This window comes from Vipera berus (genome assembly GCF_964194415.1).
Source record: "Vipera berus genome assembly, chromosome: 3".
Lineage (NCBI taxonomy): Eukaryota > Metazoa > Chordata > Lepidosauria > Squamata > Viperidae > Vipera > Vipera berus.
The window spans coordinates 118,569,094-118,584,004 of NC_138204.1; the positions used below are offsets into that span (position 1 = coordinate 118,569,094).

A 14,911-nucleotide genomic window follows, 5' to 3' on the forward strand; every position below is an offset into this window, starting at 1 on the left:
AATATAACTAGCTTTGAGAAAATCATAACTGATAAAGATTTTCCATACTGATTTTCCATACTGATGGGAAATTAAAATCGAAATAAGAGCTGGAAAAACAGGACATTGATTTAATAAGGGGATCTTAATTGCAAATATAATTGAGATATGTGTTGGCTAGAAAAGATGTTATAAACAAATACTACTATTATGTATAACACTATATAAGTATGATGAGGATTTTGCATGTATTAATAGTAAGAATCGTATCTGCATAGTGTGAGAAAAATAAAAAGAAATATTACTGGAAGAAGAGAGGATCAAGGAAGCACTGGATTATATTGTATTGGACTATTGAGTAACAAATGGACCCAGATAACACCTTGTTTACTAAACACTGATGATTTGTAAAAACAGAAAATTAATAAAATATTAATAACACCAAAATGTGTAGAAACCAACAGAGCGATATTGAAGAACAAAGAAAAAGAAGACACAGAACAATTTTCATATGCATTGTTAAGTAAAAAATTATCCCAGACAACACGTTGTTTACTAAGCACTTAAAATTTGTAAAAAATCACATTAGGACTGCCTTGCAAGATGGTTTGGGGTCCCACTCTCACCTCATAGTTGATGGAAGAGCGGAAAAAATACATTTTTTTTCAGCCCTTGTTGATGTGTCACCATCACTAACTGGACAAAAGAAGCCCCTCAGAGGCTGTGCAAGAGCAAGGTCTTCCCATGCAACTTTCAGAGTGTCCAGAGATCTGACATATCACCAAAAATGGCATGGTGTGTCACTTGTGACATTCATGACATAAATTAGTTACCACTGCTGATTGAATTGGCCTTTTATTGGGCACCTCTAAAACATCCTCAGTTTTGAATGTTGGCATGCTAGTTTCTAAACTCTGGATATTTCTAGTTTTCTAAATCTTCATTTTCATAAATATTTTTCCAGTGGCGATGTCCCAAACTGGAGGCATGACATATGAATTTGGTAGTTACAGGTGGTCCTTGATATATGATTGGTCACTCAGCAACCATTCAAAGTTATGACAGACCCCTCCAAAAGCTACTTCCAACCTGTTTCAAAGTTATGGCCACTGCACAGCTCCTATGGTCATTTGCCCTTACTACTAACCACAGGGACACTGTAACACCCACCTGCCTATCAGTCCCCCCCCATCTCATTCTGCTGTGCCCCCAAACCCTCCTCCACACCCAATCACCATTTGAAAATCTCTAGAGATTTGGACCTCCGGAGGGAAGGCCACTCCATCTCTTAGCATATGTGGGCTGCATGGTTGCATCCCAGAAGCAGCTGCCATTTTTAGTGTGGCCATAATTTATTTTGTTGCACAAAATGGCAGCTGCTTCCAGGACACAAGCACATGCACCAGGGATGGAGTTGTGTACTCCACTTCCAGTTCTCTAATGCGGTCTCCACAGCGCTCCAGAAAGATCCAGAGCTTTCTGCAGTGCTGCGGAGACCAGATTAGGAAAGCAGGATGAATTAATTCATTCTTGGGCCGCCTGGCTTGTGGCTGCTCAGAAAATGGAGGCCACTCCTAGGATAACAGAATAATAGAGTTGGAAGGGACCTTAGAGGTCTTCTAGACCAACTTCCTGCTCATGCAGGAGATCTTACACCATTTCAGACAAATTGTTATCCAATCTCTTAAAAACCTTCGGTGTTGGAACACCCACAGCCCAGCAACCCATCCAGTAAGTCATCCCACATTTTTAAATGTTCTACTATTTCTTGATGTGACTCCAACTTTTTTGTAATATGGTTCCCAGCATAAACTTCAAAAGCTTATGCCCTCACCCCAACCAAGGTTTTGTTATCTTTGCTGTAAATCTGCTAAGCCTAAATTATTAAGTACAAGACTAGATCTTAATTCCAACAAAAGAAGTAATAATAAATAAGCCAGTTCATTTTCAATATTTAAACTGATCGCTGTCCATCACTTCACCTTTTGGTCCAAACAGGATCCCATAGCATGGTTTGTGGCAATATGGCCGTCCATCATGCTAGAAGGGAAAAAAAAAGAAGATAAATACATTAATGTAAGTAAGACATAAGATCAGCTAACAACTCTATGCATTGTTAATTATTGAACAAAATCAATAGTTTTGTTCCCATCAATGTTTTAAATCACTTAATACCTCAAAGTATATTAAGTATAAATCATCTAGTTTATATAAAGACCTACTCTAGATGAGGTACCCAAAATAAAACAACCTTCTTAGCCTCTGGTATCTATCATTCTAAAATATTGACTGGGTTCTAGCATTCACAGGAATAAAACTACAAGCTTTTGACCTAATTAAAAACCATGTCCATTAATAGCAAGTAGTACACTTTGTGTCTGAATGCAAGAGCTTATTTTGTATTCCATATCTCACTGATAAACAATGCAGAACAGTGATCTAACACCTCTCTGTACCTAGAGGGAACATTTAGTCTTCGTTGCTTATTCTTTTGGCATGCAGTTGTCTTGCAGCAGCAAAAGGATGCTGTTGATTTTTTAACAGAATCACATAGACTTGGAAAAGTCTTCAGAAGTCATCTGATTTAAACCTGGTGCAGGAAATGCTAAACAGGTTTGAAACAGGTTAGGCAGGGATATGGTTGCATTAAAACTTAGTACAGAAAAGTTTTGTGAGAAAAGTGACAAAATGAGAAGAGACAGGAACAGGGACATGGTGCTAGAAACCAAAATCTCTGTATGTATAGGTCTGTATGTATAGGTCTATGCTGGCTTGTGTGTGTGTGTGTGTGTGTGTGTGTGTGTGTGTGTGTAAGGGAGGGAGGGAGGGAGAGAAGGAAGGAGGATTGAGAGAGAGAGAGAGAGAGAGTATATGTAAAAATGTATAAACTGTAAAAAGAATAGCTCCAAACATTTTGGGCATTGGACGCTGACAAAACCCACCTCCCGCCTGTTCTGACCCAGCCTTTGCAAGTAATGAAAAACCACTTACTTGCAAGTAAACAAACCCCTTTTATTAAACCAGGTAGGAACAATCTTTGTTCATGCTGGGTAGACGAAACAAGCACTCCCAAAGGGAAGTCTTTCCCTTCTGAAACAGGGCGAGAACCATCTCTGTTCACATGAGAACTACAGATAACTACTCTTTCAATGCTTAACCAAGCAGAAACAGTCCCTGTTCACACCGGCTGAGGCAAATTCACTGCCTATTAATTCCCAGCAAGGAGACTCAGTTGGGACCTCAAATTCAGAGCAAATAGTCCCAACAAACCTGGGTTTTGGCAAAGGAATCTGACTTGATTGATGTATCCTGGAAAACTAATATTTGTCTGCAACAACAGGCCATTCCCAAACCCCTACTATTTATTTCCCAGCCAGGGAGGGGCTGGGTAACATCTACTTCTTTTCCCTGAGAGCAGGCTTATTGCCTTCCGTTGCTCTCCTCTCCTCTCTATGCATCTGCGACAGGCCCCATCTGTTCCTCGCCCTCATTCAGTTCAGGCCCCGAAGACAGCTGCCTCTCTGTCTGGACACGGACAAATGGACATGGCTCTGCATCTGCCTCTGATTCTGAGCCTTCCAAAAGCTCTGAAGTGGACCCAGGCTCCCCCTCCATCTCCTCCTCCTCCTCATCTGACTCTGCTGCTAGCTTTACTGGCAGCCAACGGACCACAACACCACCAAGCTAATTTCCATAGTGGCAATGCAGCCCTTTGTATAAGAATTTCTGTATCCATAATATAACACATTAGAACCATAAAAAGTGAAGTCTCTTTTGATTACTTGATTCTCAGTGAACATCTGAACATATCCAAGTAGATTACTTGGCTTGCCCCCACTGTCTTCTCAGATTTTTTAACCTGCAAATTAATGTACAACCCTAGAATTCCCTGGTAATCTCCATTCCAAAAAGTAACCAGATACGATTACTGTAAGTTTTTTATGATCAGCCCAGATCAACCAGGTACATCACCTGGTTTCTACTCAAAACAGTAGCATACAGCACAGTTTACAAACAAAAAACATACACCTCCAAAATATCAGTAAGAAAATGTAGAAATCAGACAACATATATACATTATACTGTTGCAGATACACCTGTTTATAAATGAATCAGATGCAGACAATCAGAATATTTGGAAGTTATACTGTCCAAAAGACATTAAGTAGGGACCAAAGGATACAGTAAGTAGGAAATAGTTGACTATGAATTAAAATGTAAAGAATAATTAATTACAATCAACATGTGGTTTATTTTGTGATGTCAAATATTAATGTGAAATCATGCCAAAATCTGTTTTTCTTCCAGAACTTGTTTCATGTCATCTAGGAGCAAAATATGCAAAAGGCCTGCCCATTTAGTTCCAAAAACACCAGAAGATAAAACCTGAATCCAACTTAACAGATTCCTACCTCAGCATGGCCTCCAGGAATAAGAGTCTTCTTGCAACGCTCACAGCGTAGACAGGGACGGTGCCAATCCTTGCCCAATGAAGTCACCTTCTCAGCTACAATACAGAAGAAAATCCATGTAGTTTAACTTTTTTATAGGTGTAAATCAATATGCTCACCTTGGAGTCAAGGCAGTTGTATATTGTTAAAAATAAGAATCGTAATACTTCATCCTTGTCCTCAACATTGATTTCAACACCTTCAGAGATTATTACATTCTGAAGTGAATATAGTTTTAAACTGTATTTAAAACTCAACAATAGGGGATAGACAAACTGGCTGACAAACCATACTTAACGAGTAGTCCACAATGGTACTACATCTAAATGGAGGGAGGTAAGTAGTGTGGTACCACCAGATTCCTTCTTAGGCCCAGTTCTCTTCAATATCTTCATAAATGACTTAGATGAGGGAATTGGAGGGGAACTCATCAAATTTGCAGATGACACCAAACTGACAGGAGTAGCCAACACCCCAGAAGACAAACTCAGGATCCAAAAAGATCTCGATGGACTTGAACAATGGGTCCTATCCAATAACATGAAATTTAATGTGGAGAAAAGCAGTTTTACACTTAGTCAGGAAAAGCCAAAAGTACAAGTACAGATTAGGCAAGACGGGCTCAAAAACAGTAACTGTGAGAGGGACTTTGGAGTCCTAGTGGACGATCACTTGACTATGAGCCAGCAGTGCGGCAACAGCCAAAAAAGCTAATACAATCCTGGGTTGTATAAACAGAGACATTGAATCAAAATCATGTGAAGTATTAGTACCAATTTAGTATTTGCGGAGCTGGCACAAAGAAGAGGGGGTCAACCTATTTTCCAAAGCACCAGAAGGTAAGACAAGAAACAATGGATGGAAACTAATCAAGGAGAGAAGCAACTTGGAATTAAGGAGAAACTTCCTAACATGAGAACAATTAACCAGTGGAACAGCTTGCCTTCAGTTGAAGGTGCTCCATCACTGGAGGCTTTTAAGAAGAGACTGGAGAGACATGTCCGAAATGATACAGGGTCTGCTCTGCTGCTTGAGCGGGGGATTGGACTAGAAGACCTCCAAGGTCCCTTCCAACTCTATTCTGATTGATTGGTTATGTTTGTATCTTCCCACCAGAAGATCTATAGTTAGGAAGCTGCCACCAAGAATATTAAGCTTTGAAAGAGAGCCTAAAACAGCATGAAAAAGTTTGGTATAAAACTGAACTTTGGGTTATGCTTGCTAGTCAAATGTACTGAAAGTTACTGATAACTATTCTATCATTAGCACGGTTGCTATTAGTGGCACTGGTTCCAATTCCCCATCCTGTCCCTGACTTCTCCATCCATCATTCCTTCTCTGTGCTGACATTGGTGATGCCACCTTGTTCTTTGTGTTTTGTCAATGATTGTGTAAGAGATGATGACTACAGAAGAGGAGCACTACAGAAGGAGAGCAGCTGTGAAGTACCACATTAAGGCATCAGTTTCCAGAAATGGCAAAGGGAGAGAGGGGGAGACGATGCAGTACAGTTGAAAACTGATAAGAAACAGAGACAGAGAGAGTTTGGATAGCCACACCCTAGGGCCTAGAATCTCCCAGTGTATATCCATTAGAATGAGAATAGCAAGGATTAAACATAGAACAATAGGGTTGGATGAAACTTTGGAAGTCTTCTAGTCCAACTACTGCTCAAGCAGGAGTCCTTATACTATTCTGGACAAATGGTTGTCAGTCTCTTCTTAAAAACCTCCAGTGACGGAGCACCCACAAAATCTGGAGGTGAGCCATTCCAACTGATTAATTGTTCTGTCAGGAAATTACTTCTTAATTCTAGGTTGAATCTCTCTTTCATAAGCTTCCATCTGTTACTTCTTGTCCTGCTCTCAGATGCTTTGGAGAATAGTTTAATACCCTCTTCGTTGTGGTAGACCTCAAATACTGGTAGTCTGCTATTGTATCACCCCTAATAGTATCACTCTTCATTAGACTAGACATGCCTAGTTCCCTCAATTGTTCCTCATATGGTATAGCCTCCAGATTCCTTCTCATTTTTGTTGCTCTTCTCTGTGCTCGTTAGGGGCCTAGCATTTTTTGTACCATGGTGACCACAAATGGACACAGTATTCCAAGGGTGATCTCACCAGTGCAGAATAAAGTAGCATTCTTACTTTACATAATCTTGAACCTATCCCTCTCCTGATGCAGCCTAGGACTGCATTAGCTGTTTTCGCAACTGCACCACATGCTGGCTCATACTCAAGTGGTGGTCTACTAGGTCTAGGAAACCTAGATCCTTCTCACAGTTGCTATTGTTGAGCCAGGTATCACCTATACTATATCTGTGCATTTGGTTCTTCTTGCCTATGCATAGGACCTCACTTTTCTCACCATTGAATTGCATGTTTTTGATAAGGCTGTCAGGATCTTTTTGAATCTTGAGTCTGTCTTCCAAATATTGGTATTGTCTGCAAATTTTATGAGTTCTCCTTATATCCCCTCATTAAACCATTTAGGAAGATGTTGAACAGGACTGGGCTCAAAACAGAACCTTGAGGTATTACACTGCATGCTTCCCTCCATGTACATGTAATTCAATTGAGGACTACATGCTGAGTGCATTTGGTCAACTAGTTGCAAATCTATCTGGTGATGGTACTGTCTATTCCACATTGTTCTATCTTATGAAGAAGTAGGCTGTGGTCTATTTTGTCAAATGCCTTACTGAAGTCTAAGTCAACTATGTCCACAGCATTTCCCTGATCCACTAGTTTAGTCACTTAATCAAAGAAGAGAATAAAGCTTGTATGGCATAATCTGTTTTTGACAAACCTATGCTGGCTTCTAGTAATTGCCTAGTTCGTTTCTAGATACTAACAAACGTGCTGCTTGATTTATCTTTTCCAGGATTTTCTGCTTATTGATGTCAGGCTGGTTTGTAATTTCCTAGATCCACTTTCCCCCCCCCTTTTTGTAGACTTTTTGTAGCAATCCTCTTTCCCCAGTGCTTCAGATGCTTTGAAAGATTTTATTCAGTAGTTCTGAGATTATGTTGCCAGTTCCTTAAGAATCCTGGTTTAGTCTGGCAAGATGCTGTCTATTGTTCAATAAAAAATTGAAACAATTTGTCTGAATTGTTTCATATCATACCTGGGCTTAGCCTGACTTTAATCCTTGGGTATGTACGTATAACAGTATTATAACAGACAGCATCTTGCCAGACTAAACTCTTACTTCTCTGAGCCTAAAAGACATACACTAGGACAGGGGTTGGCAACCTGAAAAAGGAAAAGAGCCACTGGGAACCGGTTCCATCACACATTAAAAAAAGTGGGAGCCGTGTGTGTGCGTCCATGCACGCACATGCGCAAAAAACGTTTTCCGCATGCGCAAAATGGTTTTTTCTTGCGCATGCGCAGAGGCGCGCGGTTGCCATTTTTTTTATGTGTGATGGAACCGGTTCCCGGTTGCGCGACAGCGACGGCCCGTTTGCAGACCTACCGCCTTCGGCAGCCTGCAAACGTGCCGCGACAGCTTTCCCAAAGAGCGGCACCGCTGCCCGTTCGCACGGAGGTGCGCGCGCACCTCTACCCATTCGGAGAGGTGCGCGCGCACCTCTCCAAACGGGCGGTGCCACTCTCCATTTGGAGAGGTGCGCGCGCACCACTGCCCGTTCGAAGAGGTGCGCGCACACTGGGCGGCTGGGAGCCGCGGGTTGCCGACCCGTGCACTAGGAGATTCCAGGGAGTGGCTATCTGACCACTTTCTTTTTCCTAACCATCTCCAGGCCATATTGCTTGTCTCTCCCCCTCCTATTTTCTGGAATGTGCTTCCTCCTTCCTGGGAAACTGCCATTTCACTGTAGTCCTTCACATCTGCTCCTGCTCTGTGGCCATCATTTCTCACAGATTGGTACCGTATGTTCTCTCAGTGAGATTAGCTAAACTTTTAGCCAATGAACAGTTCATTGGTCAATCTTCTATCATCAAGCTTGCTTGGCTCATTCTCAGAGAAGCTTCACTGAAGCTTCTGGAACTTAACAGGAGAGCTCAGAAGCAAGTAATATGCTTGCTCAGCAATGAAGTGCAGTATGAGAATCAATGCACTGCAGCTGGAATATAAGTGGGTTGTATCTCATAATGCTTAACTCAGAAATAAACCTGCCTTGGGCTAGTATTTTTACTACTTCAATTCTGCAAGTAGATAGCCATCAACTTTGTAGCTTTTTTCCAAAAGATTGCCCAAACAATTTCATATTAGAAAGAAGTGGGAAAAAGGCTGGCAATTAACAGGCCCACCTTATCAGACACAGCAGTCTGATTTCCCTTGTGTTAAGTCGCGGAATCGCAGGAATGACGAGACAGCCAGGGCGTGTGTGTAGCAGACGGTTATAGCCCGGAGCTGTCAAACCTGTTTGAACCAGGCTTTCCCGCCAATTGCGGTTATAGCCTGGAGCTGTCCAGCCCCGTGCCTCCTGCTGTGCTGTCAGCTCGTGTATGCTAGCTGCATACACTACACCTTGGGCACCAACAAGCTTTGGCCATGGAAGCCATGGCTATTGGGAGTGTGGGCAAAGTGAAGGCCCTTGGGAGATGGGTGTGATCAACTGACAGTAGGATGCGGCTTCATTCCCAGTAGGAGCAGAGACACATCTGACCTGAACTCAGGGCACCCAGCAATGCATCTACCCAGGAGCACCCAATACCCAAATACGGAGAACCAAACAGCAGCACCCCAACAAAGACACCCAAAACAATCTGTCAAGAGGGAGTGCAGCTTCGATTTGTCCACCTACATTATTCATTCCCTTCCTGTTTTTCTTTCCTCAACCTTCTTCCTAGTCAATAATAAGTCATGAAGTTATCAATCACAGCACAAACTCTGATTTGTTTACCCCCTTATAGTATCAATAGATATCCCTCTTCAGAGATAAGTAACAAAATTAATAATCCTTGACTGATTACCTCCAAGAATTTCTTGGATCTTCCCCATTAGGCACATCTTCTCAGAGCTGATTTATTTTACTATTATTACTGTTACGTTATTGTATATTGCTGTTTATTAATCAATGGTCTTTTCCTGGGCCACTCTGAATTGCTTCACTGAACTTGTGTCACCCTGGACTCTATATAGTTTCAGCAGCTAAAACTGCCTAAATCCATTTTTTTTTCATTTGTCAGTTTCTTCCCTCTCCAAATCACAAAATCTCCATCTGAATTAAGTCTTCTTTTTCTTCCAGCACATCAGCCCCTTTTCAAGTTCCCTTCCTAATCAGAATGTCACTATGTGGATGTAATTGCCTGTTTCCTTTTCCCATGCCAGTTTCCCACCTTATGCTTATCAACGGACAAGAACACTATGCATATCCAGTATGCATATCCAGGAGTCCATGTGACACAACAGCAGACTGACTGCATTCCACTTCCTGCATTCTGTTACAATCTATTTGCATTGCATGCCTATTATGTGAGTTTCTGTTTGCTATATTGCTTCAAGGAAGCAGTCAGAATTACATTTGACTGATTAGTCCTTCAACAGCCACAATAGCAACCACCTATACATCAATCATTCAAAGATGTTTATCTTCCTTTTCTCATAAACTTCTCATTGAAAAAAAAAAGATTTTAGGATGGGAAAAATGCTGTGCATGTACAGCAAAAGGAACCCCTGAGATATTTTTTTGTTACCAAGAGTAAAACTTTACTGACAGATCCATATTGTCACAGAAGAAGCAAAGCCATTTCTAAGGTTTTGGCATGAAGCACAGCATAGTAAAAACCCCTTTTCCTTCCCCTGGGCCACCCAGTGTCCACTGTCTACCAATCCAGGTTAAACATTTTATTTTGGGAAAACAGTCTGCGCTTTTCTAAAGTCTTCAGCATCTGATCTTGGGGTTATGAGAATTTCTCAGGCTGCAAACAGCTCACCTAAATTCTTTTTCTCCCTCGCAGCTTCCCACACATTCCAGTCATACCCAACCTCACTCCCTTGGCTTCTTGTCAAGTTGTGAGCAGAAAGGAATGCCTTGCGAATCAACCTTGACAGCATGGAATAACCACAGCTATATCTACATGTTGAATACAGAAAGCTCTTCATATGAATAGCTGGGGCTGGAGTTTCAGCAAAGGAAACCACAAATTATATTTTTTAGAACTGTAGGTGTTTGGATAGCACTACAGCCTAACCCATTCTGGTGTCCAGTAAGGGTGTATTCTGGGGCAAACAAGATTTAGAACAGCATGATTTTATATCAGATCTGGGACAGGCTGGGGTGGGATGGCAATTGGAGCAAAGTAAGTATGTGAATGTGGCTGGAATGTTATATTGCTATGATACATCTCAGAGAACAGTAATGATCTCATATGTATGAAAAAAACCAATGCTTTGTATTTTCCACAATGAAATTAGGATAGCTCCTTTTTTAAAAAGCTACCATTTCCAGATGAAGTGTGCTTCTTTCACGGAGCTGCAAGATCCATCGTACTTGTAAGATAAATATAGTTTAGGTCCAATGCAAATGGGAGATCTTCACAAAACTCACCAAAATAGACTTTCTTGGAGCAGTGTGGACAGACATTGGGCTCTCCAGTGAACGTAGTAATGCTGGAGGCTGAAACAGGTAAAAATGCATTTAATTACACACACACAAACTCAAACAAAATTCTGATGACAAGACCTGCATTAGATGGACATTAGTTCTCTCTGCAAATATACTCTGAACCTGATCATTGATGCCCTGAATCCACCCTGCATCTTTTGTGGAAAAGTAAAAAAAGCAGAATTGCCACTGTACTGAGAAGAAACAAAATAGGAATATCACAGCAGAGTTAAGTGGCCAGATTAATTATTTAACATTCTAAGCAAGATTTCAGTCACCTATGCATCATAGATCATAGTCCCATACTATTCAGATCCTAATTAATAAAAGACATTTTAAAATATCTTAATTAAGCAGTCTGGCTTAAAAATATTGTGTTGTACCTTAAAAATCAATTAGTTTGGTACGACGAAAAATGAATTTCTTCACCTTTATAAATTATCCAAATTGAAACTGCATGCACAATTAATTTATTTTGCATATTCCATTCCATATTTTTATTTTTGTATAACATATTCTGGTTTGCTAATCCAGAAATACCTGACTTGCAGGCTGTAGCCCTATCTACTGAAATTCTTTTTTTAAAATAAATGTTTTATTAATTTTCTATTTTCACAAGCAAGTGATCAATAGACAACGTGATGACTGAGTCCATTAGTAATTCGGTGATACATATAAGTTTTTCCAACTAAGTCCAATGTTACACCCACCAATACATCTTCTTTTCTTCTGGTAATAACAAAGCAAATACAATTCTTATTATTGTTAGCAAACATACAAATGCATATCAACATTTGTTAAATTTTTCTAATAATATCAATAATATCAGTTTAAAATATCTTTCCTAGCCAAAGCATATCTTAATAGCATTTGCATTCAATTTCCACTTATTTGATCCATAACCTATTTTTGCTTTTTTTCAATTTTAGTTTCCCATCCATATTCAAAGTATCCCAATCATTTATAATTTCAAAAGAAGTTATATTCGGACAACCAAGAGAGTCCCTTATTCAAAATTCTTAACATATTCTTATTTCCCTTCTCATACCAAGATATAATATTCTAATTACAAATCCTAAATATCTAGTAATAATAATATTTCTATTTCTAACAATTCTTAACCATATTCAAACCTCTAATTAATAATTAATTAATAGCATCCCCTCTAATAGGTCAAAGCATGTTTCCTTCAATCTTACTCTAGCTTTCTTTCTTTGCCAACTAGCTTTCCAGGTCAGTGCAGTTGGATCATCAAATAACTCTTCCTCTATTTTTATATAATTTGAAACATAAGAAACAATTTTGGAAGAGCTAGCCCATTTAAACCACCTCCCTCCTCTGGTTCCCCACAGTTCTATTAACGGCTTTATCTTCCATTCCATCAGCTCTCCTTCCTTGTCATCCAGTATGTTCTGAAACCTTAATTTATAAAATGTCTTTTCTGTTTCTAGTATTATATCTTCTGAGTTTTCATTTATCTGAATCTGGTTGTTTGTTTCCTCTTTTGGACCCTCAATATTTATGTCAGCATTCTCTAGTTTTCCTTCTATTTTCTGGGTTGCTGGCTCCTTCTCTGTAGTTGTATTCTGACTGTAGATTTGAATTAGAAAATTGTTCTTTCATCTCCTTTGTGTTATTAGTAACCTGCTCACAAGCTAAAATAATTGTTTTTTGTATTAATTTCAACATGGAGAGAATTTCTTTCTGTGTTTCATCAGTATTTTCTTGGTGATATGGCAAGTTAAGGCTGCTGGGAACAGATGTTAAAGATGATGTTTTACTATTTACTGCTGAGTATGAAACATCCATTTTATTTTATTTTATTTTTATAAATAGCCTTTATAGATTTATCCAACCGACTGTCCATTCCTGAATCTCCCCTAAGCAGATATAAGTAAAGTTCAAATTTTTTCTCCCCTAAGCGGATATAAGTAAAGTTCAAATTTTTCTGTCCAGTAAAAAATATGACTTTTCTGTCCAGGGAGAAGGAAGAATCATTGAGGGTTGTTTAACAATCAAGATTTGTAATCCAAAATGTTCCCTATATTTCTTCTACAAAAAAATAAATAAATCCACAATGCAGTTCTGAGAGCCAGTATTTATGTTCAGAGTTCAGACAGGCCAAATTTAAAATGTTTATCATCTCTGTCACATAGATAAGCAACCCCCAAGCCTGCCCTTTTTTTCTCTACTGTAATTCTCAGTAACAAAATACTGGTAGTTCCAAGGCCACCCAAAGTTCTGGGCTTCAAGTCAGGTTTTTTTTTTAGGCATAAATAAGTTGTAGTGTCGTGATTCCCCACTAGATGTCATCAGTGCCACTTTTCAGGTTTTACCTCCAAAACTTATATGTTAAACTTTTCAAGTCTTTTTCTTTAAAAAGAAAAAAATAAAAATAAAAAGGTCTTAAAAACACTTTTAGTCCCCAAGTTTTCAAGCTGTAAATATATTTTAATTCCAGATAAATCTTATAGGTTTTGTCTGTATCCCCAAGTATTAATTCGCCACTTTTCTTTTCTGAGGAAGTGGGGTGGAAATTCTCTTTCCCTCTTTCATCGGGGGAAGTGCTTTGGGCAGATTTTCAGGAAGAGAGCTTAAAATCATTTTCTTTTAAAATTCCATTTATATCCCGCCCTTCTCCGAAGACTCAGGGCGGCTTACAAGCTTAGCAGTAGCCTTCATTCTATGTATATGCCTGCTTATTAGGGCTTTCACCCCCCTCCCAAGCGGCATTATTACAAAGTCAGCTTAATTGCCCCCAACAATCTGGGTCCTCATTTTACCTACCTCGGAAGGATGGAAGGCTGAGTCAACCTTGAGCCTGGTGGGATGCGAACCTGCAGTAATTGCAGGCAGCTGGTGTTACTTAAGGAGGCATTAGCCCACTGCTCCACCAAGGCTCATCATGAAGAAAGGATCAGGTCTCACCCAGTTTCATCCACGTTGCCAGTGCTTTTTTTGTTAAAAAAAAAGGTACTGGAACTCACACGTCATACAACCCGCCTTGCCTACCCTACAAGATTTTACCTTTGTAGTTGAAAAAAAAACACTTCAATTTTTAGTGTTATTGAAAAGACTAGGATTTTGTTCAAGGTAAGTAAATACTAGTATTAATGTTACCATATACTGTGTAGCTTTAAATTACAAGAAGGCATTTTATTAATCTTTTGGGACATTACCATTGGCATACCCATTTAGTTTAATGAGTGGAAATGTCATCTTTCTATGTGGAATTAAATTGGCCCAATAAAACAAAATTTGGTTGCTTGTAAAATATTGAATTATTTTTAAGAAGTTGTCAAACAAGGTGGAAAAATTTACGTTTGGAGTTTAATATGGATGTTGACCTGAAACAAATTAAAGTTGAAACTTTGTCAGTGAACATATTACTTTTAATTTACCTTTAAGTTAAACCCAATTTAATAAATAGATCTGATTAAACCTCATACTGTAGGTCTACCTTTACATCCGACCAATGCATGATTAATATATATTATTATTAATAATAATATCTCCAAATCACAAGACATTGGCTTTATTCTTATTCTTCCCCTCTGCAGTTTGAATATAAAGTATAAAAGACTAAAAAGAGATTTTCGTAGACATCCTAGCCTTTGAACTACCCAAGGAACTGAAACAGCAAAGTTTCACTGTCGGGCAAGCTTCCACGCCAGCCGCCTTTCTTTCCTCTTGCTTCTCCTCTTTTTAACCTCACACCTCACCTTCTGTAAGGGAAGGCAATAGGTTCACTCACCCTCTCGTGAAAGATGGCCTCCATGTTTACTCCGGGGAGGGGGCAGGAGGGAAAACCAAGGCCCACTGAATTGGGCCTGCCCAGGCCTGGCCTGGGGACAGGGAGGTGTGTAGGGGTGCTTCTTGTAGCTCAGGAGAAAAAGGGTCCTCA

The 14,911-nt window shown here is 39.6% G+C and overlaps 1 protein-coding gene across 1 annotated transcript in view; it reads right to left on the reverse strand.

The window, feature by feature from the left end:
• Positions 1 to 14,911, reverse strand: part of CRIP2 (cysteine rich protein 2) — a 76,893-nt gene that overhangs the window by 9,924 nt on the left and 52,058 nt on the right. The window contains exons 5-7 of the mRNA XM_081324640.1: positions 10,951 to 11,019; positions 4,392 to 4,486; positions 1,962 to 2,019 (exon numbers count right to left, since the gene is read on the reverse strand). Of these exons, the coding sequence (XP_081180766.1) occupies positions 1,962 to 2,019; positions 4,392 to 4,486; positions 10,951 to 11,019 (222 nt within the window). The remainder of the gene's footprint in view (positions 1 to 1,961; positions 2,020 to 4,391; positions 4,487 to 10,950; positions 11,020 to 14,911) is intronic.